The 26,624-nt window shown below is 49.7% G+C and overlaps 7 protein-coding genes across 7 annotated transcripts; 2 read left to right on the forward strand and 5 right to left on the reverse strand.

Moving 5' to 3' along the window:
* Positions 1 to 433: 433 nt before the first annotated feature.
* On the reverse strand, positions 434 to 9,946 carry EI90DRAFT_3084965 (uncharacterized protein). The gene is made up of 20 exons (XM_039062099.1): positions 9,546 to 9,946; positions 8,882 to 9,471; positions 8,767 to 8,860; positions 8,216 to 8,735; positions 7,387 to 8,141; positions 7,181 to 7,335; positions 6,528 to 7,154; positions 5,728 to 6,467; positions 5,094 to 5,650; positions 4,289 to 5,058; positions 3,501 to 4,244; positions 3,070 to 3,448; positions 2,417 to 3,014; positions 1,967 to 2,369; positions 1,853 to 1,913; positions 1,584 to 1,801; positions 1,200 to 1,509; positions 957 to 1,147; positions 685 to 896; positions 434 to 631 (listed from the first exon to the last, which is right to left on the reverse strand). The coding sequence occupies exons 1-20, from the start codon at positions 9,708 to 9,710 to the stop codon at positions 612 to 614; spliced, it is 8,109 nt and encodes a 2,702-aa protein (XP_038909552.1). The 5' UTR covers positions 9,711 to 9,946; the 3' UTR covers positions 434 to 611.
* A 231-nt stretch (positions 9,947 to 10,177) lies between these two features.
* On the reverse strand, positions 10,178 to 13,381 carry EI90DRAFT_3084967 (uncharacterized protein; the record flags this gene model as incomplete). The annotated part of the gene is made up of 2 exons (XM_039062100.1): positions 12,595 to 13,381; positions 10,178 to 12,535 (listed from the first exon to the last, which is right to left on the reverse strand). Coding segments are annotated over exons 1-2 (2,801 nt in total), but the record flags the coding sequence as incomplete, so codon positions are not given.
* Positions 13,382 to 13,440: 59 nt separating this feature from the next.
* Positions 13,441 to 16,307, reverse strand: EI90DRAFT_3158706 (Rho GTPase activation protein; the record flags this gene model as incomplete). The annotated part of the gene is made up of 13 exons (XM_039066185.1): positions 13,441 to 13,690; positions 13,742 to 13,928; positions 13,977 to 14,082; positions 14,135 to 14,272; positions 14,325 to 14,646; positions 14,697 to 14,951; positions 15,003 to 15,131; positions 15,190 to 15,429; positions 15,481 to 15,622; positions 15,676 to 15,791; positions 15,852 to 15,905; positions 15,961 to 16,196; positions 16,253 to 16,307. The coding sequence occupies 13 exons, from the start codon at positions 16,305 to 16,307 to the stop codon at positions 13,625 to 13,627; spliced, it is 2,046 nt and encodes a 681-aa protein (XP_038909554.1). The 3' UTR covers positions 13,441 to 13,624.
* Positions 16,308 to 16,816: 509 nt separating this feature from the next.
* Positions 16,817 to 17,672, forward strand: EI90DRAFT_3084972 (uncharacterized protein). The gene is made up of 3 exons (XM_039062101.1): positions 16,817 to 17,112; positions 17,164 to 17,230; positions 17,284 to 17,672. Exons 1-3 carry the CDS (start codon positions 16,924 to 16,926, stop codon positions 17,589 to 17,591), a joined length of 564 nt encoding a protein of 187 aa, XP_038909555.1. The 5' UTR covers positions 16,817 to 16,923; the 3' UTR covers positions 17,592 to 17,672.
* Positions 17,673 to 17,883: 211 nt separating this feature from the next.
* On the reverse strand, positions 17,884 to 18,418 carry EI90DRAFT_3084976 (uncharacterized protein). The gene has a single exon (XM_039062102.1). The coding sequence runs from the start codon at positions 18,271 to 18,273 to the stop codon at positions 18,082 to 18,084; it is 192 nt and encodes a 63-aa protein (XP_038909556.1). The 5' UTR covers positions 18,274 to 18,418; the 3' UTR covers positions 17,884 to 18,081.
* A 1,607-nt stretch (positions 18,419 to 20,025) lies between these two features.
* Positions 20,026 to 20,715, reverse strand: EI90DRAFT_2942980 (uncharacterized protein; the record flags this gene model as incomplete). The annotated part of the gene is made up of 2 exons (XM_039055279.1): positions 20,026 to 20,497; positions 20,561 to 20,715. Coding segments are annotated over 2 exons (627 nt in total), but the record flags the coding sequence as incomplete, so codon positions are not given.
* A 1,989-nt stretch (positions 20,716 to 22,704) lies between these two features.
* On the forward strand, positions 22,705 to 23,179 carry EI90DRAFT_3084980 (uncharacterized protein; the record flags this gene model as incomplete). Its single annotated transcript, XM_039062103.1, has 2 exons — positions 22,705 to 22,883; positions 22,952 to 23,179. Coding segments are annotated over exons 1-2 (327 nt in total), but the record flags the coding sequence as incomplete, so codon positions are not given.
* Between the last annotated feature and the right edge of the window lie 3,445 nt (positions 23,180 to 26,624).

Consider the following 26,624-nt stretch of genomic DNA (forward strand, 5'->3'; position numbering starts at 1 on the left):
AGAATGTATCGCATGCTTCCAGGCACCCTGTATCAGATCCGTTATCCCTCTGGGCGCCTATGTCGTTGGACACCATTGTTGGAGACATCATTGTGATCTCAGAGCATGATGATGGGGCCATAATCCGCTTGTCCCATTTCAGCGTAGCGCAAGACTGACTTGCGTTCTGGAATAGGATCAGCGTTGCTTGTTCGTTGTGGCGCATTACTCTATGTACTCTGCTGCTTTTTTTTTTTTTTTTTTTTTTGGCATTTTATCTTCTATTGTATGCTGCTGTTTTTGTCTGATCATGTGCTCATGAATCTCTTCAGCAACTAATGCATCAATGTAATGCTTGCCTTATTCCCACTTGCAACTTCATAATATGTGCTGAGTTGGTCCAAAGATAGAAATGCACACGATTTGTTGGGAGATAGGTCGCGGGAGATTAGTCTTGGGACACAAAAATGGGTTGACGTCGAGGAACAGTATTAAATAAGGTTTAATAATTGTAAAAAAAAATATACAAGCAAATTGAAGTCAAGGAAAATAAGATAGAAGATAGCCCAGGCAGAAGAGCATATGCAAAGGACTTAGTGATCGCGCGGGGCAATAAATGAGCGTGGCATTGCCTATGCATGAGGATTCCAGCCTGGACAAAACTGCGGTGAGCCTGGAAACAGGCTGCATCATGAAAGATCATACCAGAAAAGATCATGCACAAGTTAGCAGGATCGATAGCCATGGTAATTAGCTCGTTCACTGTGTAGTCGACGCTCAATGATTTGTCCAACTTGCTTCTGACCGAGTGAAGCGCCCGATCAGCACTGTCTTCGGCAAAGCCTGGCTCGGACTGGACTCCGTCGCTGGTATCTGGTGTACCTTGTATTCTCTTGAGCTTGAGAGGGGTAGCAGTCCTAAATGGAAAGTCCAGTCAACCTGCCGCTTGCCAGTGGTCGTGATTGGGCACAACACACCAAGAATGCAGTGGGTCATGCTTGAACACCTCTAGGATCGTTAAGATTACTTCAGAACCATTTCGGAGAACTCGAAGAGTTTCTTCCGCACAGCGACGAAAAACCCCTTCAGTTTTCGTCATACCCAGGCCATCAACGATGTCAGCGGTCAACCGGAAGGGGACAGTTTCGGGGATATTCAACAATCGACCCTGTTAACCAAAATTCAGACCACGGGTACCGGTCCAGTCAGGGGTGCCAAACCTGGTCAAACACAATCCCAAAATCGATGTGCACAACTTCTCCAGACACCCGGTCAAGCAAAATGTTCGAGATATGCCTGTCGCCGATACCCATCATATGCCCGACTATCGATGTTGTGGCAACACTTCGTGCATATTTAAGCCGCATTTCGAACCATGCCATAGGCGATTTATGCGACTCTGTGAAAAAATGTCGAAGCACTGGATGGAATCGCTCGCGGATCTTTAAAAATTCTTTCAACAGTGTATTTGCCAGATTGTTTGGCTTTGCTTTCCGCACAGCGCTGAGTTTCCCGGCAGCGCTGGACAAACTGAGGTCCTTTGGTAGTAACTAGTGGGAGAGGGGCGTTGACAATTATTAGTGTTTGGAATCTGCGTGGCTCACATCTTATGCGCTGGGATCAACCATCCACTCAGAGGCATTGTTTGAGGGACGAATTCCATCACGCCCGATCTATACGTGAGTGGTATTACTTTATACGTTCGAACTCTTAAAGAACGCCTCTTAGTTTCGATATCGCTCGTCAAGACGTGATTTACTAGGTCGAACACTTGTTCCATGACGGCGTCTTGGCGGAGATCATCTTCACCTTGTCCCTTGAACTGCACAAGCATGTAAGTATGTTCATCAGAGGAAAGGGAACTAGCGCTTGCCAACTGCCTATGTTTACTTCCGTCCGAACCGTGGCATTCGCAAATCTTTGGAAGATTGATGCTGGAACAATCAGGATAAATGAATACGTGTCTTCAAAACGCTCACAAACTTACCCCCCAGCTGTATTGTACGTTGGGGCGTACCCTTGTATGGATACGAAGGATTCATCATCATAAGCGCAGCTAGGATCCACAGGCGTGATCAACGTTGGCACCGGAATATTAACATTTTTTAGCTCTAGCAACCTGATGTGACTCGGAATTGGTCCAGCCCGGTCCTTCTTATTATCTTTGTCAAGGTAGAATGTGGCCCATTCGACGTAAGCGTCGCACACACGCTCCACATCTCGGAGTCTAGGTCCTACAGTGGGCTGGTTTCGAAGAGAGTTGAAAATTTTCTCTGCAGCGAGGGTCCTAGAATCCACTATTGCCTCCAAGCTGGAGGACGGTTGTCCCGAAGGCGGTGGAGAGTTATGCAGAAGAGCATAGACCTGATAAAGGCCGTGAAAAGGATGTTCTCGGCAAATCCTGAGCATGAGTCGTTGGAGCGCCCTCTGGGAGGACGAACCGTCCCGGAGCTGCCCGTGGGGGCTGAGAGTCTTGCCGAAAGTTGATGCGCAAAGAAAATGAACTTTCTGGATGGTATTGGGTCGATGGCCTGTTCAATGTAGCGATTCAGTTCGTCATCCTCGAAGTTGCCGAACCAAAGGGAACACAGGTGGATGACAGAGTCGCGGTCGTACTCGTCTGAGAGTACAAGGCAGCGACTGTACATGGCAATAGCATCGTAAAGGAAGAGATTCATCTTTTCCATGTGAAGACTAAATTGCTTGGAATCCTGTTCAAACATGACTTTGGCTCTTCTCTGGGCTTGGCTGACCAGAGAGAGATGCCTTTGGTCAGGTTGCGAAGAAGAGATGACGGATGCCAAGGACTCAATTTCTTGTTGCTTCCGAATCATGTACGACTTTAATTGAGAGGATAAATCAGAGCGATTGATGGCTAGATACTGATGCTCAGCAAATGATGCAAAGCGGTGAGGAATAGATGCAAGACGGCTATGGTCAGAGCCCATGGCATCCATTAACTTGTGGGCCGGTTCGAAATACGTGTCTCGGATGTGCATTGGAGGCTTGAGGCTAGCATGGGAAATCCATTCACCCTTGGGACCATAGAAACATATTAATGGGGAATAGCTGATTAATATTACGACTCACAATCTGTGCTAGCAACAGGGCTCTAGATTCGAGGTTCGCATCAGGATACTTGTCGCCGATAGTCATCAAGTAATCGACAGCAATCTTTCGTTCCTGAGCGCTCCACAACACTTTAGCAAACTCCACCGCCACTTCAAAGATGAAAGAATTTGCGTCCAGGGAACGAGCTTGTGTAATAGAGTTGAGGGCAAGCTGAACCAAAGATGCATCCCTTGCGGCCGCTGATAGTTCTAGGAGGCATGCGACTTCAGCGTTGATCAACGATTGAGACAGAGGGTTGGGGATATTGCCAATCTGCTCCTTGCTATCACGTTCACGTCGTTGCCCAGCTCGCAGTAGTGATAGACGAGTAGAAATTATTGCCTCTACATCGGCAAAGCTATGTCAAGAGGTCTCAGTTACAGTCTCAGATCGCGAATAAGATAACCCACCGCATTGTTGAAGGCACCTGATGGAACGCGATCTTATGGTCAGAAGATGCAAAGGTCTCGGACATCCCTTGAAGCCAGTTATTCACTTCTCGAATGCAAAGCAAGCGACGAACACTGGACTCTATTTCGGTATAATCCTCATCTTTGAGGTCCCGAAGGTGATGAAGCTCATGATGGATCATCCTCCGGACAAGGGAACGAGAAACCTGAGGATCTCGTTCACGGTGTATAGATTTCAGGGAAAGGTATAATGAGGCATTGTCGACGCCATCGTGAATGCGAACGGGCAGGTCCCAATTGTCGGTTCGCCACCCTAGATCCAAATCAACGCTGCCTATTTCGGAAGGAGCCGCCGCACGCATCACGTCCGCAACACGATCTAGTCCAAAACAGTGGAGAGCTCTTACAACTGCGGATGCATCTGGCGGTTCCAAGGCAAATACAGGTCGAGCCTCGAAACTAGCGCCATGGAAACTAAGGGCCCTCGTCCACTGCTTCTCGTGTTCTATCCTCCGAATTAAAAAATCCTCGGCATTGTGGCTTGGGATACCGTAGAAACCGTCCGGTTCCTCGATGTGACTATATATGTCGTACATGATGTGTTCGACAAGGGAATCGGCGGGGCTTGATTCGCTTCTGAGCTCCAATATTAGAAGAGCCGTTGTATAAGATCCACAGGCCGCAGCCCCCTTAGAGAGTAGAAGTAGATCAAGATCCAGCCATTGTTCGTACGCCAAGGGGCAGCTGGAGGGCTTAGCTTTCCAGGGGCGAAGTTGCGTAGGTGCAACCACGAATCAATGATGGATCGAATAGTTTGTGTATCGGTGAATGATTCATTCAGGATGTTATTAAAGAAAGTAGAAATTTTTTCTCTCATGGATGAAGCTGATTTCCCTTCCTTTGCCGTTTCTCGGAGGACCTCGTGAATAAGAATAGGGAATAATTGTGCTGCAAAGTCCGTGTTCTCTGAGAGGATGAGAGTAAAATGGCAATAAAACTCATCAGCTGAAGCTAGCACATTGCAGAAGAATTGAGTGACGGAGGCAATCCAACGTTGAAATACAGACGCTTCGGCAATTAAGCTCGTTTCCAAAACGGTGAAGTCGGGTACGTCCACCTTCGCCACATGTTTGAGACGAGGATACTGGATAATGGAGGCTTCCTCCAACTCTTTGGCGCTGACCCAATCGCCAACTTTGATCTGAGGCAGAAGTCGACGAAGCGTGATATATGCCAATTGTATTTGGCGCGTATGATCACCAAACAAGCAATCAACTAGTGACAAAAGAATGGCTAGGTGGGGGCTGACATAGGAATCATCCCTAGTGCCTTCGGTTCCGCTGGCGCGTTTGTATTCCTTTTGGTGTCGATAGCCAATAGAATGGGACATAAGATGAAGCGATGGATTCCGTGTGATGCGCCCTCCTCCGCTGAATATGAGGTCAAGGAAAGCCTTTGAGCCATCTTCACCAATATTGACATCCTCCGGAATGCAAGATTTGAGGAACCAAAAATCGTGGGTTAAGAACCTTGTTAAATCATATCCTGGTTGATTGCACTGGCGAGTCGTCGAGTGGCCTGGAACTTGCTTACGGCCAACCCATCTTTTGCCAAAACCTTTCTCAATGTTTCGCTCCGGTGGGCCGGCATCAGGGCTTCTAAACTCCTCCCTAGTGTTGTCGGCCATAGAGTGAGTGCTGTGATGATTTGTCTTTTCACAGATGGTGATTGGGATGATGAAAAAAGGTGAATCACTAGTTGCTCTATCCATTGGAATGTTGCAGACCCCACGGACCGAACACTGTCGCTAGGGGATCTCGACAAATCATAGGAAGTTCGACTAACACGCACCAGGCAATCCATGAACCGATAGCCATCAGAGTCTTGGGGGAGTGCGTAGTGTTCGGATGCCCAATGGAAAATGGAGCGGGCTCTGTTCGCCAAGGACGGCTGGGAAATAATTACGGAGGAGCCGAATAGCAGTCTCCGCAGAAGAACCTGGCTACTGATCACTACGTCCGACTTGGAAGCAACAAGCAGGCACATTGCATTGAGGCAGCGAATCTTGTCGTTTACCAAGATTGATTCGCCAATACGATCGAACAACCGTTGAAGGACATGGTAGATGGTTCCTACAGTGTTCGCAGAAGCTACCAGGAGGTAATCCACTTCAAGGCTCTGATTACAGCAACGGCTGTATATGCTGGAGGCTCAGGCCGATGCGCACTAAGGTCCATTGTTTCACGGAAACGCGTCAAATTGAGAAAAACGTCAAGGTTGCAAAACCCAATAGAGTCAACAGCAGCGTATAAGCTTTGCCCTGGAGACACATCCACTTCGCCGACGGTGCGGATAATCTCAAAAATAATTGCGTCTATATTCGCATCCCATACCGAGATGTTATCTCCTACGAGGTCAGCTGCCCATGTCTCGAAAGTGTTCCACATGTCGTCCGATTGCTGCGTCGTTATTCTTCCACCAGGGGACGTGTCATGTTCCATGCATATCCTCATGGAAACACGAGGCGCAAAGAGTTGTGGTAGAAGGTAGCTTTCTTCCAATCTCATGACGCGGCAGAATGACGATAATTGAAATCGACCAATGTTGAGTGCGGCTGAAGAATCACGGTATAGGAGGCCACCTGGCAAGCAGCGCAGGCAGATCCCCTCAGTGCTCGACTGCCGCGTTCCATATCCTAGCAAAGAAGGAGGAATGTTTGTCAAATCCTGGGACATCTCGAGGAATGTGAGTGACGATGAGGCAATATAGGTATCCGAAAGCTTCCGCAGATCGGAAATTTTAAGTCTTCCCACTACAGATTTGAGGATGGATTGCAGGACCTCGTCGTATTGGCGAACCTCACGTACGGAGGTGAGTAATAAGTCTTGGTAAGGTAGTCGACGGATTTCGGCGCTGACGATCATGACATTCCCCATCCACAGTAGACAAGTCAGGATATGCTCCAATCTACAACAAGGAACGAATTATGCCGAAGGAGCGATGAGGTGAAAAGGAAAAAAGTCATACTCATCACGATGTGCCGCATGTTTCTCTGTATTGCTCTCATACAAAGCTTTGGCTGAAAGGAAATTGTTTCCTTCACGGACAAAAAGCCGAGATGATGCTACAGCACTTCTAAAGCGGACCCGAACGTCTAAATCCGTCCCCAGTGACCAGATCCAATATGAGGGACCGTGTGTAGGACGGTCATCCCCAGTGTTCCAGAATGCTTCCGATGGGTCTTGCCTTAAGTATTCTTCAAGCAATCGCAGTGTCTGATCGCGAACTTTCCATGACCTAGCCTTGCCCCCTTCCAACAACATTACAATCCAAAAGATAAAGTCGCGGGCTTTGCAACCAATATCAGTGAGAAGGTGTATCGGATCAACCCAGATGCTCATCGTGTTTCGAAGGATTTCGATTAAGAGAAGAGTCAAAGTCTCGTTTCGTGAGAGGGAACTGTCCTTCAAGAGGTCATGCATTTTGTCGAAAAGCTCATCAAGCATCGTGGACTCGAGAATGTAATGGCCTCTGGGTATCCCCTCTAGCAACAACGGAAGGAAGACTGCTAGAGGAACAAATTCCACTTCGTCCAACAAAATGCTGATCAGTTTATCGTCACGAATTGGATGCAAGCCTGAGGACTGCAACATTCTGCCGACGTTAACAAAGAGATGCACTTTCGAGCGCTTGAGGATATCGCCAAATCCTGAGTAAGGGTTGGGCTAAAATGTGTTGCAAAATCATCCTCAGCGTTGAGAGCTTCATTCCCGGTAGTTATGCGAAGGCATAGGTCTGCCGTGGATTCGATGATGGAGGTAAAACAAGCTTGAACCTGAAATGATTGTAAATCAAAGCACAAGCTGAGATTCTCACGAACACTTGCCACCGATTCTGTCCACAAAATTGTTTGGCCTTCCGGAAAATCCGAACGCGGCAAGCCATTTGCACTTGAAACAGCCTCAGGGTCATAAATCTCAATCCCCACACCTGATGTCGAAGCCAAGCCTGTAAGGGCATTCCAATCATCCGAAGGCCACAGGTTTGCATTCAATGTCATCGGGTCCAGAGCGCCAAGCACATATGTGCGTTCAGCGGAACTCCATGTGCGAGTGGACTTGCTGACGAGGTGGGGGTGAGCCTGATCTAAAACGTCGCAGGCAGCTTTCAGAACTCTGGAAACATGACGATAACCGTTGATCCGCATGGATGCTTGAAATGCCAATGCCAAGATCGAAATGTCAATGGCTCGGCGAAGTTTATCATGCGCGATGAGTCCAGCTTCGCCATCGTCTCCATGAATTGAATGTAAGCTCCGTTCAAGGAACTCGGAAAATTTGAGCGACAGAAGTGTTGGTGTTTCATATCTCTTTGACAAACTCCCCTCTGCAGTACCCTGAAAAGGATGCGCTGGAGGTGGTTCTTCCCTAATCACGCCATCCAAGATATAATCCCTTATGGCGAAAGCGCGGATCATCTCTTGTGAAGCATAAACCACAGAGCAACTCGGTAATAAAGGTTCGTAATGAAGAGAATTAGGTCGATGGAAAGCGCATAACATGCACGCAAGTTGTAATATGTCGTCCATGTGCAGTGCATCCCGCTTGTGTTGTCCCACGGAATAATGAATGCCCCAATTGTCTGTCAGCCACCCATGGCATCTGCGTCTAGGTTGAGCTTATATGTTTGCAAGTTGTTCTTTACAACTCGGATACATTCACGCAATAGACTGCATGCCGAATCAAAGGGATAAGCAGGTCCGTGAAGTGCAAGTCCCTTGATGATGTTTTCACAGTCGACTGTTGGTTGACCTATGTGCGAACACGACAAGATAGAGTAAGCCGCATGACACGCTGCCCGAGAGTGTCCACCTAATCGCTTGATCGTGTTCGTCCAAATTGCTCTCCAATCCCCAAGTTCGTTGGAATGTTGCGAACGTGACGCATATGCGATGGCTGCCACACATAAAAACGCCCAAGGTTGGCTGGGAACATCGTCGAGGCAGATATGGTCACGGACAGTGTCGAAGATGGACTTTCGTACATCCAATTCCAGTTTCATCCAGTGTCTTTCGATTAAAAATAGTAAGTGTTGGAGTTTGTGAACCGGAGGAGTATGAGTGGGTGCGTTCTTGATGGCGTCCATGAGAGCCAAAATGGGATGCTCGTATCTCATCCGTTTCGACGATTTCGAGTTCGGTGTAGTATCCGAGCCGCAGTCGCGCCGTTCGTGAAGCTAGAGAACTCGTTTAAGGAGACGAGCCTACAATTACAACGGATGAATACCTTGAGAGTGCAATCGGCCTGTAATTCAAGCATAGCCCATGTAAGGGCTGATTTCCGGTAAATATGTCGGCAGACCTCATCGTTCCCGTACATAACACACGACAAGCTTCCCCATTACCCAAATGGTGAAGTCGAATGTACTCAAGCGACAGTGGCTCAAGCACATTTTTCGTGCGATTCTCAGCCTCTGATTGAATTCGGCGCGATAAAGCGCGGAGATTGTCCGCGACGAGGTTCCCACCTGGTTGGCGAATATATGTCATTGTACTGGTGAGGAAGGGTAGCAATAGCCGCATGGTGATGATGATATCCTCTTTGATGTGCCGATGCTTCGATGCGAAGAGAGCTAAGATATGCTTCCAAACTGCATGTCCAAAATCCGTTACAGGTTGAATAAAGTTGAAGGAAATGCTTCGGAGCAGGGTCGTAAGGGCAGCAAATATCTGAGGCTGTATTGAAACATCTGGGGAGTATGAAAAGAAAAAGCTTTGGAATCGTTTCAGCAAGGCAGGTACAAGATGACGATATTCGGTCGACATGTAGGGATACGACGTGCTTGACATCAGAGTTTTGAGAAGGTTGGCAAGTTCTATTTGAACTTGTGTAACAAAAGTCTTAGATGGCCTGTCCTCCAATTCGTTGGGGGTACCAGGCGAACGATGCCTTTTTTGGGGGGATGATGGCCCCTGCAAATCTGCTCGTTCGTTTTGAGCATCGGCGCTTTTGCCATATCTTCGCCCTCTTCAAAGCTCCCGTTAACAGCCACTTGGCGTCCCAGAAGAACTGAAAAGCACATGTGAACAAGGTTTGCCCAGCGTTCAGCCTCCAGATGGTCGAGATGTAGCGCGGACGATTGGAAGAGGAAAACGAGGGACTTTGCATAATCGAGAGCAAGGGGCTCGAGAAGACCCCCTTTGTATACCATCGTCTGAATTAAATGATTCACGAGGGCTTTAAGCACCTGTTTCCTGATTCTATCGGCAGTCTTTTGCACCAATTCTCGAAGTTTTGAGGCCACGTCTGAAAGCTTTTTGTCTACATTCTTTTTGATCCAGATCCTCCGTTCAGTTGAAACGGCAGCAAAGACAGCTTGGTACACAAACAACCAATCTTTCCCGTCTCCCGAAGTATCTATAGTGTCAAGTATCGATTGCTTGGAGACGGCATTGCTAAGCTGGTCAAGGCCCTCCGCTCGTTCTCGTGTTTTCTCAGAGTGGAGAAGTGTTGAGATAGTCAAGAGAAGCTTTGCAGACATCTGGTGGTTCCAGTGTGGGCTCGTCTATAATGAGTACGAGCCCATTCTTGGAGGTATGTCAACAGGGTGGCAAGTCACTTAGGCGCTTACGACGACGGCACCGGCCGAAGGACCCAAAATGGAAAGGATTAGCATGCCTAGGTCATCCGTGCCGTACAAAAGTGTCCAAGGGGTCCATGTAATTCTGAATAATGTGAAGACGAAATGAACCGAATAAAAACTACTCCCACAGGAGAAAAAATGATCCCATCTAAGCATAAAGTTCAAAATGACCTTCTGGAATGCCCTGTGTGTTGCGTCAACGACGCGAGTAAGGAGGCGCATACACTGCTTGCTGATGCTGCTGCTGATGTTGCTGTGTTTGTTGCTGCTGATAAAGTGCCAGCGGCAAGTCTTCTTCTCCTTGGTGTCCCCCCACCGGCCGTCGCTCTCCGTTGGCACCGCGCGAATGCCTCCCACAGACATTGGCGGAGATGGACCCGATTCCCTCGGCTTTGAAGGCAAGCGAGTGTTCGGTGGTGGAGAATGCGACTGAGGCATCGAGCCACTGGAAATAATTGCAGATGCCGACGCCGATCGATTAGGCGTTTTGTTACTGGGCGGTCCAGAATTTTGCGGGGGTTGCGGTGTGGTGTAGGATGGCGAACGCTGGCGAGGCTGAGGTCGCGGGTCATGTGTAGACCCCTGTGAATACTGGAACTGATCCGTAGCGGAACGTATGGGAGGTTGACGGTGAGTTTGGGCAGATGGCTGAATAGGAGAAGAAGATGGGTAAGGCGATTGGCTAAGCCAAGAATGGTCACTGGAAACGGGGGGCATGGCGCCGGGCGGCAAACTAGGTTGTGAGGGCCTCGGAGGGGACGGTGAATTCATAATCGACGGGGGAGAGCGAGATGCTTCGGGTTCATATGGCCCAAGTCCGGGTCGATGTTCAATGTAGTAGGGCTGTTGTCTGTAGGTTTGTTCAGAAGGTGGACCATTTATTCGAGGTTGGTGCGTATTCTCTGGCTGGAATGCATCATAACCCATTTGCAGGGCATTGCCACGCCTCATGGCTTGCTGAACACCATAATCCGCTTCTTGCTCCATAACCATTCCAATTCCATACTGGGGGCCCTTAACAGGCATCTCAGCCTTCCTTCCGGCACCCATAGGCATACCCAATCCCCCGTTTACATTAGCCTTATTGAGAGCCTTCCGTCTTGACGCCTCTTTCTCCCGCTCTTTTTCGGCCTTTTCGCGTTCCAACCTCTCTCGCTCCTGCTTTTCTTTCTCCTCTTTGACCGCTTGCCCACTCGCGGTACTTGCTGGAGGGGTGGTGGGTTTATTAATGATACCCAAGTACCAAAACATCAGATTACTGATAAGTACTTGCTCGCAAAGAGGACGCCGCGGGTTAGCAAGTTTGATGTGGCTCAGCCGATAAACGGCGCGTTCGACGTGGATAGGATAGCGAGCATAATTATTCACGAAAGGTTGTCCGTCCATGGATGAAAGATTTGTCTTCGATTTTGATGCCCCCAACAATGCAGCGGCCGTGGCAGGGCCCGCTCCTGAGCCAATGGAAGGGGAATCATCTTGCTTCTTCCTGCCTCCAAAGAAGGAAAAGAAACCAGACTCCTTTTCCCGGTTTACATCTTTTTCAGAGGCCCTATCAGAAGTAGCCTTCCCCCCCGCCTTGGGTTTTTCCTTTCTGGCCTTGGCATCAAGCTTGTCACCACCCCACTTGAACAGTCCGCCTTTCTTCTCCTTCTCTTTGCGTGATTTGCCGGAGGGTGTTGGTGGCGATGCACTGAGGATGGAAAATTCTGAATGTGTTTCAGAAACGCTTCCCGGGGACGGCGAGCGCGCGGGAGGAGCATTGGGTGGCACCTGGAGGGGGTTTTGGTATTGATGGGGAATGGGATGGTGGAGAGGAGGCTGATGAGGGGTTTGTTGAGGTATGAGAGCGTGGTCGGGAACATGAGGATCAGAGTAAAGCAAAAACTCAGACGATGATGGAGCCTGAGGCTCAATGACGATCGGAGGCGCCTCGTTTCTATCGAACCTCCCAAATGGTAATGAGGTGTCGTCATCTTCAGACTTTCGGGAGATATTTGACTCGCGTCGATCGGCATACGAGTCGTATATAGCGCTCTCTTCACTATAAGACAAAGGACGATCCCATGGCATCCCCTCTCCATCATCCGTTTCTGCGACAACAGCGAAGGAGGCATGCGAGGAAGGAGGTGCTGGTGGGGAGGGTGATAGGCTGGGATCCGAGTCTCTGTGTTCGGACTCGCTGGTAGCGTCTTCTAACGCAAGAAAGGGGTCAGGTGCGGCAGCCTTAGCTCTTCCTCTCCGAGTCGAGGCAAACCGATGACCTCCACCATCCCCCGGCAAATTCGTTTTACGAATTTTGGTCCGAGCGGTACGACGAAGAATCTGCCCTGGTGGAGGTACGATAATGGGTTCATCGATATTTTCCGTGCCGATGTCATCCATCTGGTCAATCACTGTGGCATTACTGGCGTGAGAACTTGTTTACCAAGAGGCAGCTTTCTACGCAACTGACCGTTGGGCTGACTCATGCTCAGGCTTCTTCTGAGAACGCTCCTCAGCCGAGAAGGGTCCTCACTTCTAGCCGCTTCCTCCGCCAATATTTCAAGCTTCTGGATATCGTCCATTGTGAGTTGGGGTGCCGCGTAAACACTGCTCCGGGATTTACTCCTGTTGATCACGGTTTGGTCCTCATTTTCAACCCCATCGTCCGGACGCGGTTTGTACTGGCGACTGAGCATGGACGTTTGGCGCGAAAGGGATCGGGAGCGAGACATAGCGCGACCTAGAGGGGTAGTTGCATCCACAGATCCAGGAGCTGCACTGGCGTGTTCTCTCAGGAACGCACGAAATTCTGCAGGAGCGAGCTCCGGGTGAAGATGAGCAGGCACCCAGAATAGATGAGATGTATCGCTTTCAGAATCATAAGACGTCACCGAAGTCTGATCAGACACCGGAGTAGACGAATTCTCCCAATTTTGCATGGTCGACACGAAGGAGATCGGTGGGTCGGAATTAAGAGAATCTGGGTTGGTCCCGCTGGATGCTGAAAGACGACGAAGGGTACGTAGATTTGGGGTCTCATGCTCGATAGCCAAAGGAGAGGCTTGGGTTTGCATCCTTGGAAACTGCCAGATATTCGAAACGAGAGTGAGTCACTATGGCAAGGGCCGTAGTCGATGCCCCAGACAGCTAAAGGCAGTCTCACAGAGGTAATGCTGGCGTTGAAATAGGTGGTCGAGTAGTGGCTTGGATCTCGCCGCACGCACCAAACTTGTTTCCGCGGTCAGTCGACAATGTCGGCAGACTCCATGACTGTCACGACGACAATTGATAACGAACGGGAGCTCAAAATTTGAGCATTGAACACTGCAGGAATCATCAACTATACTATTGAGGGATACATTATACAAGCGTAAGAAAGTGCACAAGTACAATTAAAATCTGAGGCGAGAAACTCGACGTGTCAAGCCAGCTTGTACACCGGGTTGAGTTAGCCAATACTAAAGCATGCATCACCTAGTAAAATTGATCCACCTGTATATCTATGGTCTTTCCTCATTTTCATCTACGAAGATGTCCTCGTAATGTTCCAAGATGGTTTCGATGGCCTGGCAGAATTTTCCATGAACAAATCGTCAACCTGAGGAACTTGACTGCACCTTGCACTGCCAGTTCATGTCTTGCAGCGAATTCCCGCCTTCAGTACTGACCCCAGTATTCCCATTCCCAGAATGAGACGCCACCGACGGATTCCTGGACAAAGGCGGCGGTCCAAGAAGTGTTGGACCGAAGACGATTGATAAGTTGGAAGCACTCATTTGATTGATGTGCTGTCGCTTAGTAACCCTGATCTGACGTTGGTTGATTCATCATGACGCGAAGAGCCCCGCTTACTGGTGTAAATGTCCAATTAGGTACTTTAGCGTAGCATAGTTGGGATCTGGTAAGTCGTTCACTCTCTCGTGGAGTCTGATGTGGCGCAAACGGTCGTTTTCGATCTCTGTATTAGCTGAAGTTAGTGGCGTGTGGAGGAGCCGAGTGTGGATACTCGCTGGCGGCTTCAATGAACCCGTAGTACAACGACCATGTTAATAGAGGTTCAGGGAGATCTCGGAACCAAAGTTTTAGGGCTGAGGAGACTATGTTGATATCTGCCCATTCTGGCGTCGAAAGGTCAACTGCATCCACGTCTGCGGAAGGGGTCAAATGAGAGGAAATGGCGCATTTGACAGGAACACCCACCGCGGTCGAAAAGTGTTTTCAATTTCTGCACTTTGCTGGTCGTCCCACTCAATCGATAAATCCCAACGACATCGAACCCCCGCTCTTGTATATGTCTACAACACTTCTCTACAACTTTTGGGAGTTCCACATTGTCGCGAACCATTTGTTCAGCCAGGTGGACACCAAATGTCGGTTGCACTGTGGATTTCGGCAGTGACGGATTGTCTGATGCGGCAGTAGACGACGTCAATGATGACGTAAGCGTCGATGAGGGTTGGGACGCAGAGGACGCGACTGGCGCGATGGGCTTCTCGTGACTTACGCTCGGTAATGGAGGGAGCTGCGGAAATCGATCAGTACGATGTAATATCCCAGGGAACAGCTTCTTACGAATCCTTCCTCCCAAGGCCCTTCTCTCCGTGGCCCTTTGGGAGCATGCGCTACCAAATAATGTTGCATGAACACCTTGAAGTCATGGGCATTGTCAATTGAGTTGATGACATGTTTTATCCCCGGCCCATCTTCGACTCCAGTCGGAGACAACGTAGTCCCATCACTCAGTGCCGTGCTCTCCATTAGGAACGCGTAACGAGACAAATGGTACTGTAATCCAAGATCAATCTCATCTGCACACTCTTTGAGGGACTTCTCGGTTGTCAGCGACTGAGCTTAGCACACAAATGAAATTCGGCTCACACGAAGAATTCTAGGCAACTGGAAGTTAAAATACTCCTGGCGGAGGGTCTGAGTCTCCATGACGGCCTTGCGGTATGCATCTGAAGTCGACGACATTCGAGACCGTATGTCGTCTTCTTGACGTTGCAGCTAAACCTCGAATCAGTATGGGGTGACATGAGACAATACATAGTAAGAGTATACTGACATTTGCTGGACTACGAACTTTCAATAGCATACCACCTTTCGCTAAAGTCTTCCCAATTTTATTGCCTCCTTTACTAGCAGTCGTTCCAGGCATTCCTGCCTCTTTACTGGACTCTCCTTCTTTTGAGATTAGGAAGCGCTGAAGTTCTTCGGCAGTTAAATCGAACCGGTTTTTAGCTTTATCCAATGTGGCCTCTGATTCCTGCAACGAACGTTCATACCGAGACGCCAATTCTTTTGTCTGATGCATGGTTAACATTTGATGAAGCAACGGGTCGTCGGGCTCACTTACTCCTTTCCGATTCTTGTCGACCTCCTTTGATAATGACGACAGCTCCTCATTCATCTCATTCAGTCGAGTTGCGAACCGGACATGGTTGTCTCCGATAATTTCGTGGATCTTCATTGTGGCATGCCAAGCAGAAACATAAGTCCTAGTTGTCACTTATCAACACCCAACGAAAAACAATGCATACTCGCGGCTCACCCGGCCTTGCCGTCGTTCATGGAGTAAACTTCGGAGCTTTGCCTTGCTAATTTTTGCATTCCCCTACCATACTCCTCTTCTAAGACCGCGCGTTTTTTGAGAAAGATGGATGCCTCCTGGATGTAATACCGAAGTCACGCCGGCTACAAAGGCAGAAAAAAATGAATCGGCTTTACCCTACAGGAAACCATGCTCTGCTTTATTCGATCAAGCAAAAGCGGCACGCCTCCCTAAGCGTATTTGTCAACCTAGCAGATCACAACAGCAACAGCATGACCCACTCACGTCCATTTCGCATAAAGCTCTAAGTATGGCCTCGTCAAAGCCAGGCTGAACGACGTCTTCAACATACTGATTGATCTCGGTGAAAGGTTCCTCTGAAGAATCCTCCAAGGCTTGACGCTCAGTCTGTGGTTCTTCATCACCGCCTAGAGAGTCGATGCTTGCACGAGGTGCATACTCAGGAGACACTGGCTGCTCGTCTTCGTTATGCTGAGACTCATTCGAGAGTCTGTATCCGTCTGGAGATGGGTCATCGTATGTTGCATTCTGAAGCCTGAGGCTGGTCGCTCCTCACGCGAATGCGATTGATGCGTCATAGCATCATCATAGTCGGCATTAATTGTCGTCATCTAAACGCCAGCACGCAAGTAAGAGTGTTTGACTGTTGACAGTCTTGACGGTATTGATGACCACCTCAATGACGATGCCCCGCGAGATGCCGAATTCAGGAGAAAAAATCCAGCTCAATTGCTTGACCCATGTAGATTCGAAGATCTAACGATCATCCTCGTTTCTCAGATCCGCTTGGTTTCTTACATTCCGTACCCTAGCCTGGCGATAAACACGTCTAGGTACATTTCGGCGTCAGTTTCCTCATTTCAGTCTAGAGCCCTGCCCAATCCGTGGATCGGGCATTCCTCAACTGCACTCTCATTTGTCCGTTGAATATAACTATGAACCCTTCCGTCTTTCTCTCGGGCCTTTCTAAGTTTCCCTCCCTTCGGCCAGACTCATGGTACCTCATCGCGGTGACTGTCCCCCAATCAAGCGGAAGTGACCTTGTTCTGATGGACATTCCAAATGAAGGCGGCTACGTCCACAGCTCTCGGCCAAGGCCATACTTGGGTTCCCCTCATTTACAAGCAGGCTAGTTCCCTAGCCGGCCCTGCGCCTCCCAGCTACGCTCGGAACTCGCCTGTCAATTTTGCAGAGGAAACAATCCCCGGAAGACGAATCGTTCGGAGAATGAAGGAGGCTATTTTTAAGAGTGCCATCCTCGTTGGCGTCCCACACGTCATAGAAGCGAGCTTTGCCCTTAAAGTGGCAACTGAGGGCACACCCGACTATGACACCTCATTTGTGCGTGAAGGACTGGACGACTGTTCGCACACCGGTAATGTTAATGAGAACCAACAACGAGGACTGAGAGGCTTAGTTAGTTCATTCCACTTCTTCTATTCCCCATCCGACCTACTCCCCATAAAGGAACGTGTCTACCGTGCGCAATATGGACCTATTTCCTCGAAGATGGCGGAGTCCATGGCTGAAATCAGTACGCTGATCATCATACGTGAGATTGCGTATTCCTCACTATTTGAATCGTAGAATGGATGTCTGAGCATATAACTTACGGCCTCTTCCTCGAACCCGTTTCCGAGTCGAATCCACGGGCTCCACTTACTTTCGCCGAAACGGAAATGGTCGTTCTATCATGTCTTATTGCTCAGCGAAGCAAGCGCGAAGTACTCTGGCACTTGCGAGGTGCGCTACGAAGTGGACTGAGCTCTGACGAGGTTGAGGCAGTGCAAAGTGCTGTCGAGCTGGTCGCTACTGAAATCGCCGGGATAGACTTGAAGACTGGAATGCCGAGAGTTGTTGAAGTCACAGAGGAAGACGACTTGAGCGGGCTTTAATGATAGAACACAAGGGCTACCATTCATTATGCAAATCCTATGTAACTCAGTATTAAATTTAAACCTTGCGTTTGATCCAAACGCGTCGGTGTGACCTTGACACGACGTAAGCTTATTCCCATACAAGGGCACCGTTATCGTCCACAGACGCATTCATACCGCCACTCAGTACTTTGCCTTTTCTCCCGGGCCCTTTCGAACTTGAATGTTCATCCATTCGCGCCTGTTCGAGTTGTTTCTTATGCTGTGCTAGAATCTCTAGCCTCTGGCGTTCTCCTTCAGCCCTGGCGACCTTCTCAGCTTCGCGGCGTGCGGCATTCTGCAGTTGCTTCTTTGTGGGTGGAGGTGGAGGGGTAGACTGGGATCACGGGACAGATAGATTGAACATTTGCGGCCAAGCCAGCAGCAAGTTCATAACGTACCTTAGGGGTATCAGTTCGCTCTGTGCAGCATTCCGCCTCAGCATGCTGACGCATGAATTAACAATGCATCATGACGTACTTTTCCTTTTACTTTTTACAACATCCCATCCTGATTCATCATCCTCGTCATTCACGCTTGTAGTCCCACTCTCCTCGAGCTCCACGTTATCATAATCCTTCCATGAGAATCCAGTGGGAGGCTTCTGATCAGCTCTCACTCGTATTACGCGCGCAATGCCGCCCGATCTTTCTTCTAGCATACTAAACGGACCCGCATCAGGAACTGAACTTGGGGGCGTAATATTGAACAGCGGTACGTACTCATCAACAACGGTCGGAGTTGGCTTAGGAAGCAGCCTCTCCGCAAGAGTTTGTCTCTCGTCTGCTGATGAAGAAGCCTTGGGTTCATGCGCCCTGTCAACTCCTGCGTGTACCTTCATCCAGCCGTCATCATCCACAAACGATGATGAGGCGGTTGCTGGACCAGAAGTTGATGAAGTCTTCTGGAGCTTCGGGGGCGCGAAGGAGGTGGAGATGGAAGGAGGGGTATTGGCGGCAGCTTGTTTCCCTTTCTTGTTCTTCTTTGCACGTTTAGACTCCGAGGGCGGTGGTGGCGTGGCATCATCGTCGATTTGCGACTGCGACATTGACGTGGAATCGTTCTTGGGCAGTCCCTACGAGAAAGTGCGCGTGAGCGAACACTCATCACACATTGGTACTGAAAAATGCCTCGTAAACACGTACCGCATCCGCCTTATTAGGATCCTCCGCAAAAGTTTCCGTCCCCAGAACCAAAACAGCTGGTGAAGGGCTGGTCATCCCAGCGTCATCCTTCTTCCCTTTCTTTCCCTTCTTGCTTCCCTTCTTCTTCACAAGACTTGTTCCTTGACTTGCTGGTGTTCCCCTCGAACTCTTGGATCCGGCAGCACCTGAACTAGCTCTGAGCACATACACACCGACAAGCACTATGGCGCCTGTCACAGCAACCTCTGATGTGACTACTGGTATACTTTGCGACAATCCCATGGCAGTATTGGAATATGGGGCGCGCAAAGACGTGTCAAATTATTGGGGTGTTATTAGGGAAGTCCACGAGCCCGTGACTCTGCCCATTTTTGGAACACAATTAAATTCCACAAGCTGTGCCACCGGTAACATGCGCGTGTAGACAAATGTTCTGACACCGTCGGGAGTACCTTTTTTCTTGGAAAAAGCATTAGACAACCCCATCGGGAATCCCTTCAGCTGGTTTAACTTTCATTTTCTTTCTTGCACCATCCCCTCCTACGCTCTTCCCATCATTGCTACCGCTCACCCTCCCGTGCGCCTTCTGTAGCGTTTCTCTCAATTTCTTTCTCGCGTCTCCCTTGACCCCTGACTTTCTCTTTCCTATGACATCAGCCCCGGGCCCGGGAGAGCTGTTCTCACTGTTTGCGCCGGTTTCTGCCAGTTCTTCCTCCGAGTCTTTTGGTAGAGAGAAAAGATCTCCATAAATATCGAGCAAAGCAACTTGTTCAGGCGTTGCTAGAACAAAGTGGAAGATAAGTGCCCATGCAAGGACAGTGCTGGAATTTTTACCTTCTATCTGGATCGAATTCAGACCATTTAGCAACGCTACGGTGGACGAATATGCGGCTGAATCGTTTTCCTGAAACTTATCGAATGCGTAAGTATCCTTGAGCCACCAGCTTATTGAGCGTTTTGAAATGTGTGGCACCTTATCTCCGATGAGCCTCAGCAGAACGGCATTTCGCCCAGGTGCCTCTGCCGCAGCATCCCTCTGCTCTTTGGTAGCTGCATGAGAGTGTCTCCATGCTTGGTCCACAAGAACAAATACTACATCTTGGGTGGGAACCAGGGCGAAGTCCGTAAGGGGCGCCCCAAGTTCAATACGGTGGACGGGCGCCGAGCGAGAGAGAGGGCCGAAAATAAAGAATAAGGAAGTCGCCCTTGATTTTCATGAGTCGAGCGCACCATACACCAAGAAAGGGTGGAAACAGACCGCTGATGACTCACCCTAGGACAGAAAACAAAATTACTTCCCTCCCACTGAACATTCCACTCCTGATTCTTGATACAACTAAAACATCCTCGACCATATGATCTGAGGATGGTATCATCGCTCTAGTCGATTCCACTATCTCGACTTCGCCTCCATCCTTATCTGCCTCTCCCGTGCTTCCATCCTTTTCACCGACTTCAACATCGATATCCATTGCACTGCTCGCCTGACCCTGACCCTCTTCTTGGGTTTTTCCCTTCTTTGCTTCAGGTGGCCTTATACGAGGTTTATAATTCCTTGTGCGAGCTCGCCGTCGTTCCCGTCCCCCTTGAACAATAACATGCGGCTGGACAGTCTCCAGAATGGGGATCTTAAACTTAAGTTTACCCGTAATGTAATCCCACACATAGAGCGAGTCATCGCCCCCGCCAGAGACTAATGTCGAAGTGTCCGCTCCAGTGATGTGTATTGCAGAGACGTATCTGTGTAAGCGTGCAGGGTGTTAAAGGCTTCAGCAGAAGGGCCGTTAGTATCGTTGTACTCACTTGGTGTGTCCCTGGCAAAATCTCTCAATATCCCATCCCTCGGGGTACCTGCTAATGCGGATGTGTTCATCTCGGTCGCAAGTAATGATGTGATTTTCATCATGTGTCAGCAATAGGCCGGTTATTGAAGATACATGGCCCAAGAGTAGTTCTCCATCGAGATTCTCGTGGGATGTAACTCCTTCCCGGCGTGCTTCAGAAGTGTTGTAGTCAGTTTTCGATTTGGGAGGTGCAACGGGGGGAGTCGTGGAATAACTGGGTACCAATGAATAGGTTTCGCGAGACACTGGCGATGCGAGAGGATATTATCTACCTGAAAATGTCCCCTAGCTTGTCGCCAACGAGTATGGTGTGGCCATCGCCCGTCAAAGTTAGGAACTTTCCCTTCTTCGGGACCTCTCTAAGAAGATGGATAGAAAAGTGAGCTCACGCCACTATCGGTGGGATATGAGTGTATGATACGAACGTACCTGTCCGAAAGCAGCGTACCAGAGCTGAGTTCCCACACTCTCAGGCGCTTGTCCTCCCCGCCAACGGTCACAAGACGACCCCTGACTCATGGAAAGCTGCGGCACTGATACCACCTTGGTGCAGATTCTTCAATGAGAAATGAGGCGTCAAAACGCCTGTCCTGATTTATTGATTGAAGATTGAGGCGTCAGACGATCGGGATAAGTAAATGAAACTGCGAACTTCGCGTCGAGGATATGAATATATCCTCCTGATCTGGCAACAGCATATTGGGCCCCTATATCCAAAGACTGAAGTGGTAAAGAGAGTGACATCTTGTGTCTCACGGTCAGGCGCTTAAATATCAATTGCTGTTTATTCCAACTGCCACAGTGCACGTGTTTTCAATGTAATAAGTTTCTTACTGAGTTCTTCATGCCGTCTGGAGTTCTAGTACTGGAGATACCGGATCTCATATGGCCAATCCACCACGTTCCCTAGGCAGGACCCAGCCTCTACACATTCCCCTCCTCTGGGCATCAGCATGTCGGGCGCTGCGCCCTTGTCACACATCCCGAAGCAAATCGCTCCGGTCCAAAGGTTGAGGGTGGCTGTAAAGCGCATTACATGCCTCGGTGCCTTGCATATTTGCATGTCGCCAGGCCTCCCATTTAGGCGGTGGCATTCCTGCTGATAAGCATTCACCGTGCCACCGTAATTGTAGCCATCCCCGAGGCCTTCGCGCCACCCCCAATGGGTATAATGGGAAACGGCGATTTGGAAATTTCCCCACTCTGCCATCCGCTCGCCTCAACATTGCTGTTGAAGTCTTGGTATACCACACCATATCGATATACTCTCTATGTGTCAAATGCAAATGATACATTTCTTTCGCTAATCTTCCTTCTCTTCTCCCATACCCATGCCTTGGGAAATTGCGGTGCTGCTATTTATCGTCAGTCTGTCCGCAAAGCTATGCCCTTACTGTAAAGCCATATTATGGACGTGTAAATCCGGAATCAGGGTGTGGCCTGTGGTGTTCAGTAACTGACGAAATTTGGAAACTCTGCGAAGCAACGTTGCCGGAGCCCATTGTGCAAGTATGATGAGTTGCACCCCATGGGCCTCGTCACTATTGCTGTGAGGCACTGGGCCACCCTCCCTGGAGACTGACAACCCTTCTTTACATCTTGTCCTAGTGGCTATACATTTTGTTCATCTCATTTGTCTAATTGATTGTTCGATGCTGCGTCGACGCTGATCGATCCTCGGTTCGTCGGTATCGGCGACGGCGACGAATGGGTCAATCCATCTTCCTCGAATCTTGAATATCTTTTGCAGATATCGCCATGAGCCTGGGCCCGCGCAGCACCGATTCCAAGCGGGGTATCAATATGGCGTGATCCCGTGGCGGCAGTTAGACACCCTAGGTAGATCTCCCCTTGGTTCGACACTTCCGCACATCTGTGCTGAGTCGGGCCAACATCGAGTTCAAGGGCGAGCGTGTACGAGATGGCATAATCTCAGTGGCAAGACGAAAGCGAGGCATTCTCGAGCATAGATAAACTTGCCAAAATTCGGAAGGGCCTCCACAGGTGTGTGGGGGCGATCGGACGGACGCATAGAAGCACGGACAAGGCAATGCAAATTGTAAGTTGGGAGCCAAAGGCGCGTGCAAGTCGGGTGTTGACGTACTTAAGGTAAGGGTGGAAATTTTCTTATTACAAGAGAAGTGGGAGAAAGGGAGGGCAAGCGGATGAGATAAATATGATCAATGAGAGTATGGTCCATCCTATCACGATTCTACCTCCTCCGTTTATTCCCGGTGCGCGTGATCGACACGACCCCTACCCTCCGTTTCGTCCCACTACTGGTGCTCGACACGCCCCTGCCCATTTGCATATCGCATTCGCCGCTTCCACCCTCTGTATGTCTCGCCAGCATTTCCTTCTTCAACCTCACCCCCTCTCTTGTTCCCCTTGCCCACCAAACTTGATATTAAAAGTTGGAGACTTCTCAAATCTCCTCTTACTACCCCGCAACTCTCTCTCCGGTGGTTCCTTATCCTCATCGTCTTCATCCCCAGTGGGAGGTGGCTGTGGAGGGTTAAAACCTGGGTCGTTCATCACATCTCTCGGATCCATGCTCCCACATATCAACGAGTCTCAGGTCCGTGAATCCCATTCCTTTATCGTTTGGTAATCCAGATCACAAAGTGACTCTTAAACATTGGAAGATCCTTGAAAGGAGTGGTGTGGATAGTAAAATCTGACGCTGTCGGACGCTTGCATATATTGTCCTGGACAAGAGGTGCGATACTATCCATTGCTTCTTCAATCACAACTAGCTCGCATTTAAATACATCTGTCTCCTGTATCCAAACTGAGACATTACAACCCAATATCGAACTGACCACTTGCATTGAACGATGAGAATTTCTGTCTTTTCGCCACCCGCCTCAGTATTCATATACTTGGTGTGGCATGTTGGAATACGAGTCACATGATGAAACTGAACCGGAATATCCGGGAATATTCTAGGGGTTACTAGGCACCTGCATAAGCGCTGGGCATAGAAGAGCCTGGAATATTGTTGAGAAGTATAAATATGGGCGCTGGAGCGCCGTGTGTATTTTAGTTATATTTCTTTCTATATTACATCTGGGTTGCGAGTGAACCGCTGAAGCGGGTTGCCATATTTGGAACGCCGCGTTTACAACATGGCACCAGAATGAAGTCATTCTTGTCAAACATTCCCATCGAAGTATGTTGTAACGGGTATTCAGATTCAAAGTCCTATGTGTCGAAATTGTATCCGGTGCGACTACTGGACTTATCCGGAGCTCCAATTCAAATGGCTTCAAATCCAGGTCACGTGGCAAGGACATAAAATCATGGACAAGCCTGGTATCGAACCCAGGACCTCTAGCATGCATCCATACACTACTCACCCTTGAGCCATGCCGGTATAGGCTGTTAAACTCTACACTATTGGGAACATATTATATTCTCCAACACTATGTTGCATGTTCCAGTGATTCCAGCTGCCAACCTTTTAATATACACTTTACATGTCATCAAACAACTACCCACCAATGCAGGTCTTGTTGATAGTGCCCAGGGCATGCAATGAGCAAATTTGACAGTCTGGTTACTGTCCCATTACGACCATAGGTTCATTCCCACGGGTTTTGGGGATTGCCGGCTCCTTTCTGCGTAGTTCATCCCTCAGTGTGACATGTGCCATACTGTCAGGGGATGGACCCCGGGTCCCCATGACCCCTCTCTATGGCCCACAGTCTAACCTGTGAACAGCCCTGTCCAGGGCACAACTCTACTGTGGGTAAGAAAGTGAGAAGAAGGTTAACTTCTCACTTTCCCACAGTGGCCCCAATATGGCGAAAACTTCCGGGGATACCCGGAAGTCACATGAGGTGGGATCCAGGGTCGGATCATGCGGTGTGCGGCGCAGGAAGTGCGCGGGAAGTGGAGCGGGTCCGGACGCGGGTCCGGGTCCGGGCTAAGTCAGGGTATGTGCCCTGACACATACATCACGTGAAAATATTGAACTGAATTAAAACTGAATGGATTTGCAGTTTCCGGCAACTCCCGGACCCCGTGGGAATTAGTTGTCAATACATTCATCTGTTCAAAGTCTCGTTGTGACATGTGACTGAACCAACGGTCGTAATGGGACAGTACTTGGGCAATTTTCATGCACCGTCCTAGAGGCTGGAGTCCTGCCTAGCACCATCCATTGTTGGGATCTGCCGCTTTAGCATGCACGCTTCTTTGCATGTCCCAAAAGCTCTGGAGGATATCATTGGGAGAGTGTTGTATCGATGGTATCATGGAACCCCAATGTTGCCCCATGTTCGGTACCGAGTTGGTCTTGTTCTGTCGAACTGACTTTTGGGGTGTCTCTTCTTGGTCTCTTCAATGTCACCGATGGTTCAATAATTGAGTTACAGCAGATTGCCCGACTGAATATACAATCCAGAATATTATTCCCGCTACTTGTCAGGGCACACCTGCCTGACCCGGGTCCACCCGGACCCACCCGGCCACACCACACCCGCTCCCCGTTGTCTATCCCCCTCCCCCTCCTTCCTCCCTCTTCTTTCCCCTTTCTTTATTTCATTCTTCTCATCTTCCTCTTCCTGTTTATTTCTTCCTATCTACACGGACCACCTTCCTTTGTATCGATGTACTATTGACCCGTCCGGCCCACACACCCCGGATGGCTTCCCGCTGTGCCCAGCACGTGCGCATGCAGCGGACGCTCTCGGGATCCCCCATGGGGACACCCGGATGCCTGCGGCTGCCTCCGAGGATGACGTGGCACCCGTCATGTAACTCAAGCCGCATGTACATAAATGTACCTGAAGTGGGAACCGAAGAAGTAACCTTCTTCTCACATTCTCCACTTCAGGTAAGTAGTATAGTTTTCCCCTTTAATAATAATAACACATTCTCCACTTCAGTCTGAGTGGCCAGGGACCACTGTCCCGGATCAGGCCCGCCAGTACGCACACCTGCTCCACACCCCGCGATGGCCTCAGTGCCGGACATTACCCCCGGGCCCTCTCGACCCCGGACGCGTCCCTGACAGCAGAAGAAGGTTTTAACCTTATCTCCCCTGCCTCCCCCATCTCCCCAGCCATGGTGTCAGAAGAACAGTATGACGACCTGCTGGCCCGCTTCCAGGAGCTCCAAGCCATTGTGGAGAGCCAAACCCGCAACCACCCCCCACCCGCACCTGCACCCGCACCTGCCCCTGCACCCACGCCCGTACCCACACTCGCGCCCAGACCCAAACCACCGAAGGTCGCTGCCCCCACTCCCTTCTCGGGAGCCAGTGAAGACCTCGATCGTTTCAAAGCCGAGTGCAGGATCTACTTCCATGTCCGTGCAGCCGAGTTCCCTACCGAACTGTCCCAGATCCTCTTCATCCTCTCCTACATGAAGGGAGGACCCGCAGGGGTGTGGGCGACACAACGGACGATCACCCTGTTGACAGCCAGCTCCCCCACCATAATGTCAGGGACGCGTCCGGGGTGGAGGGGGTCTGGCTGTAGTGCCCGACGGAGGGACCCTCTCGGGGGACGAAGCGGGCGCGCGTACTGATGGGCCCGATCTGGGACTGTAGTCCCTGGCCACTTAGACTGAAGTGGAAAACGTGAATTGTTATTAAAAGGAAGAACTACACTACTTACCTGAAGTGGAAAACGTGAGAAGAAGGTTACTTCTTCAGTTCCCACTTCAGGTACATTTATGTACATGCGGCTTGGGTCACATGACGGGTGCCACATCATCTACGGAGAGGGCCGCAGCCATCCGGGTATCCCCATGGGGGATCCCGAGGGCGTCTGCTGCAGGTGCGCATGCTGGGCGTAGCGGGAAGTCGTCTGGGGTGTCCGAGCCGGACGGGTCAACAGTACAATGATACAAGGGAAGGTGGTCTGTGTAAATAGAAAGAATAAACAGAAAGGGAGAGTGAAATAAAGGAGAAAGAGGAAAGAGGGAAGAGGGAGGAAAGGGAGGAAGGGGAAGAGGGAGGAAGGGGAAGAGGGAGGAAGGGGAAGAGGGAGGAAGGGGAAGAGGGAGGAAGGGGA

This window comes from Cantharellus anzutake (assembly GCF_015039405.1).
Source record: "Cantharellus anzutake strain C23 chromosome Unknown EI90scaffold_107, whole genome shotgun sequence".
Lineage (NCBI taxonomy): Eukaryota > Fungi > Basidiomycota > Agaricomycetes > Cantharellales > Hydnaceae > Cantharellus > Cantharellus anzutake.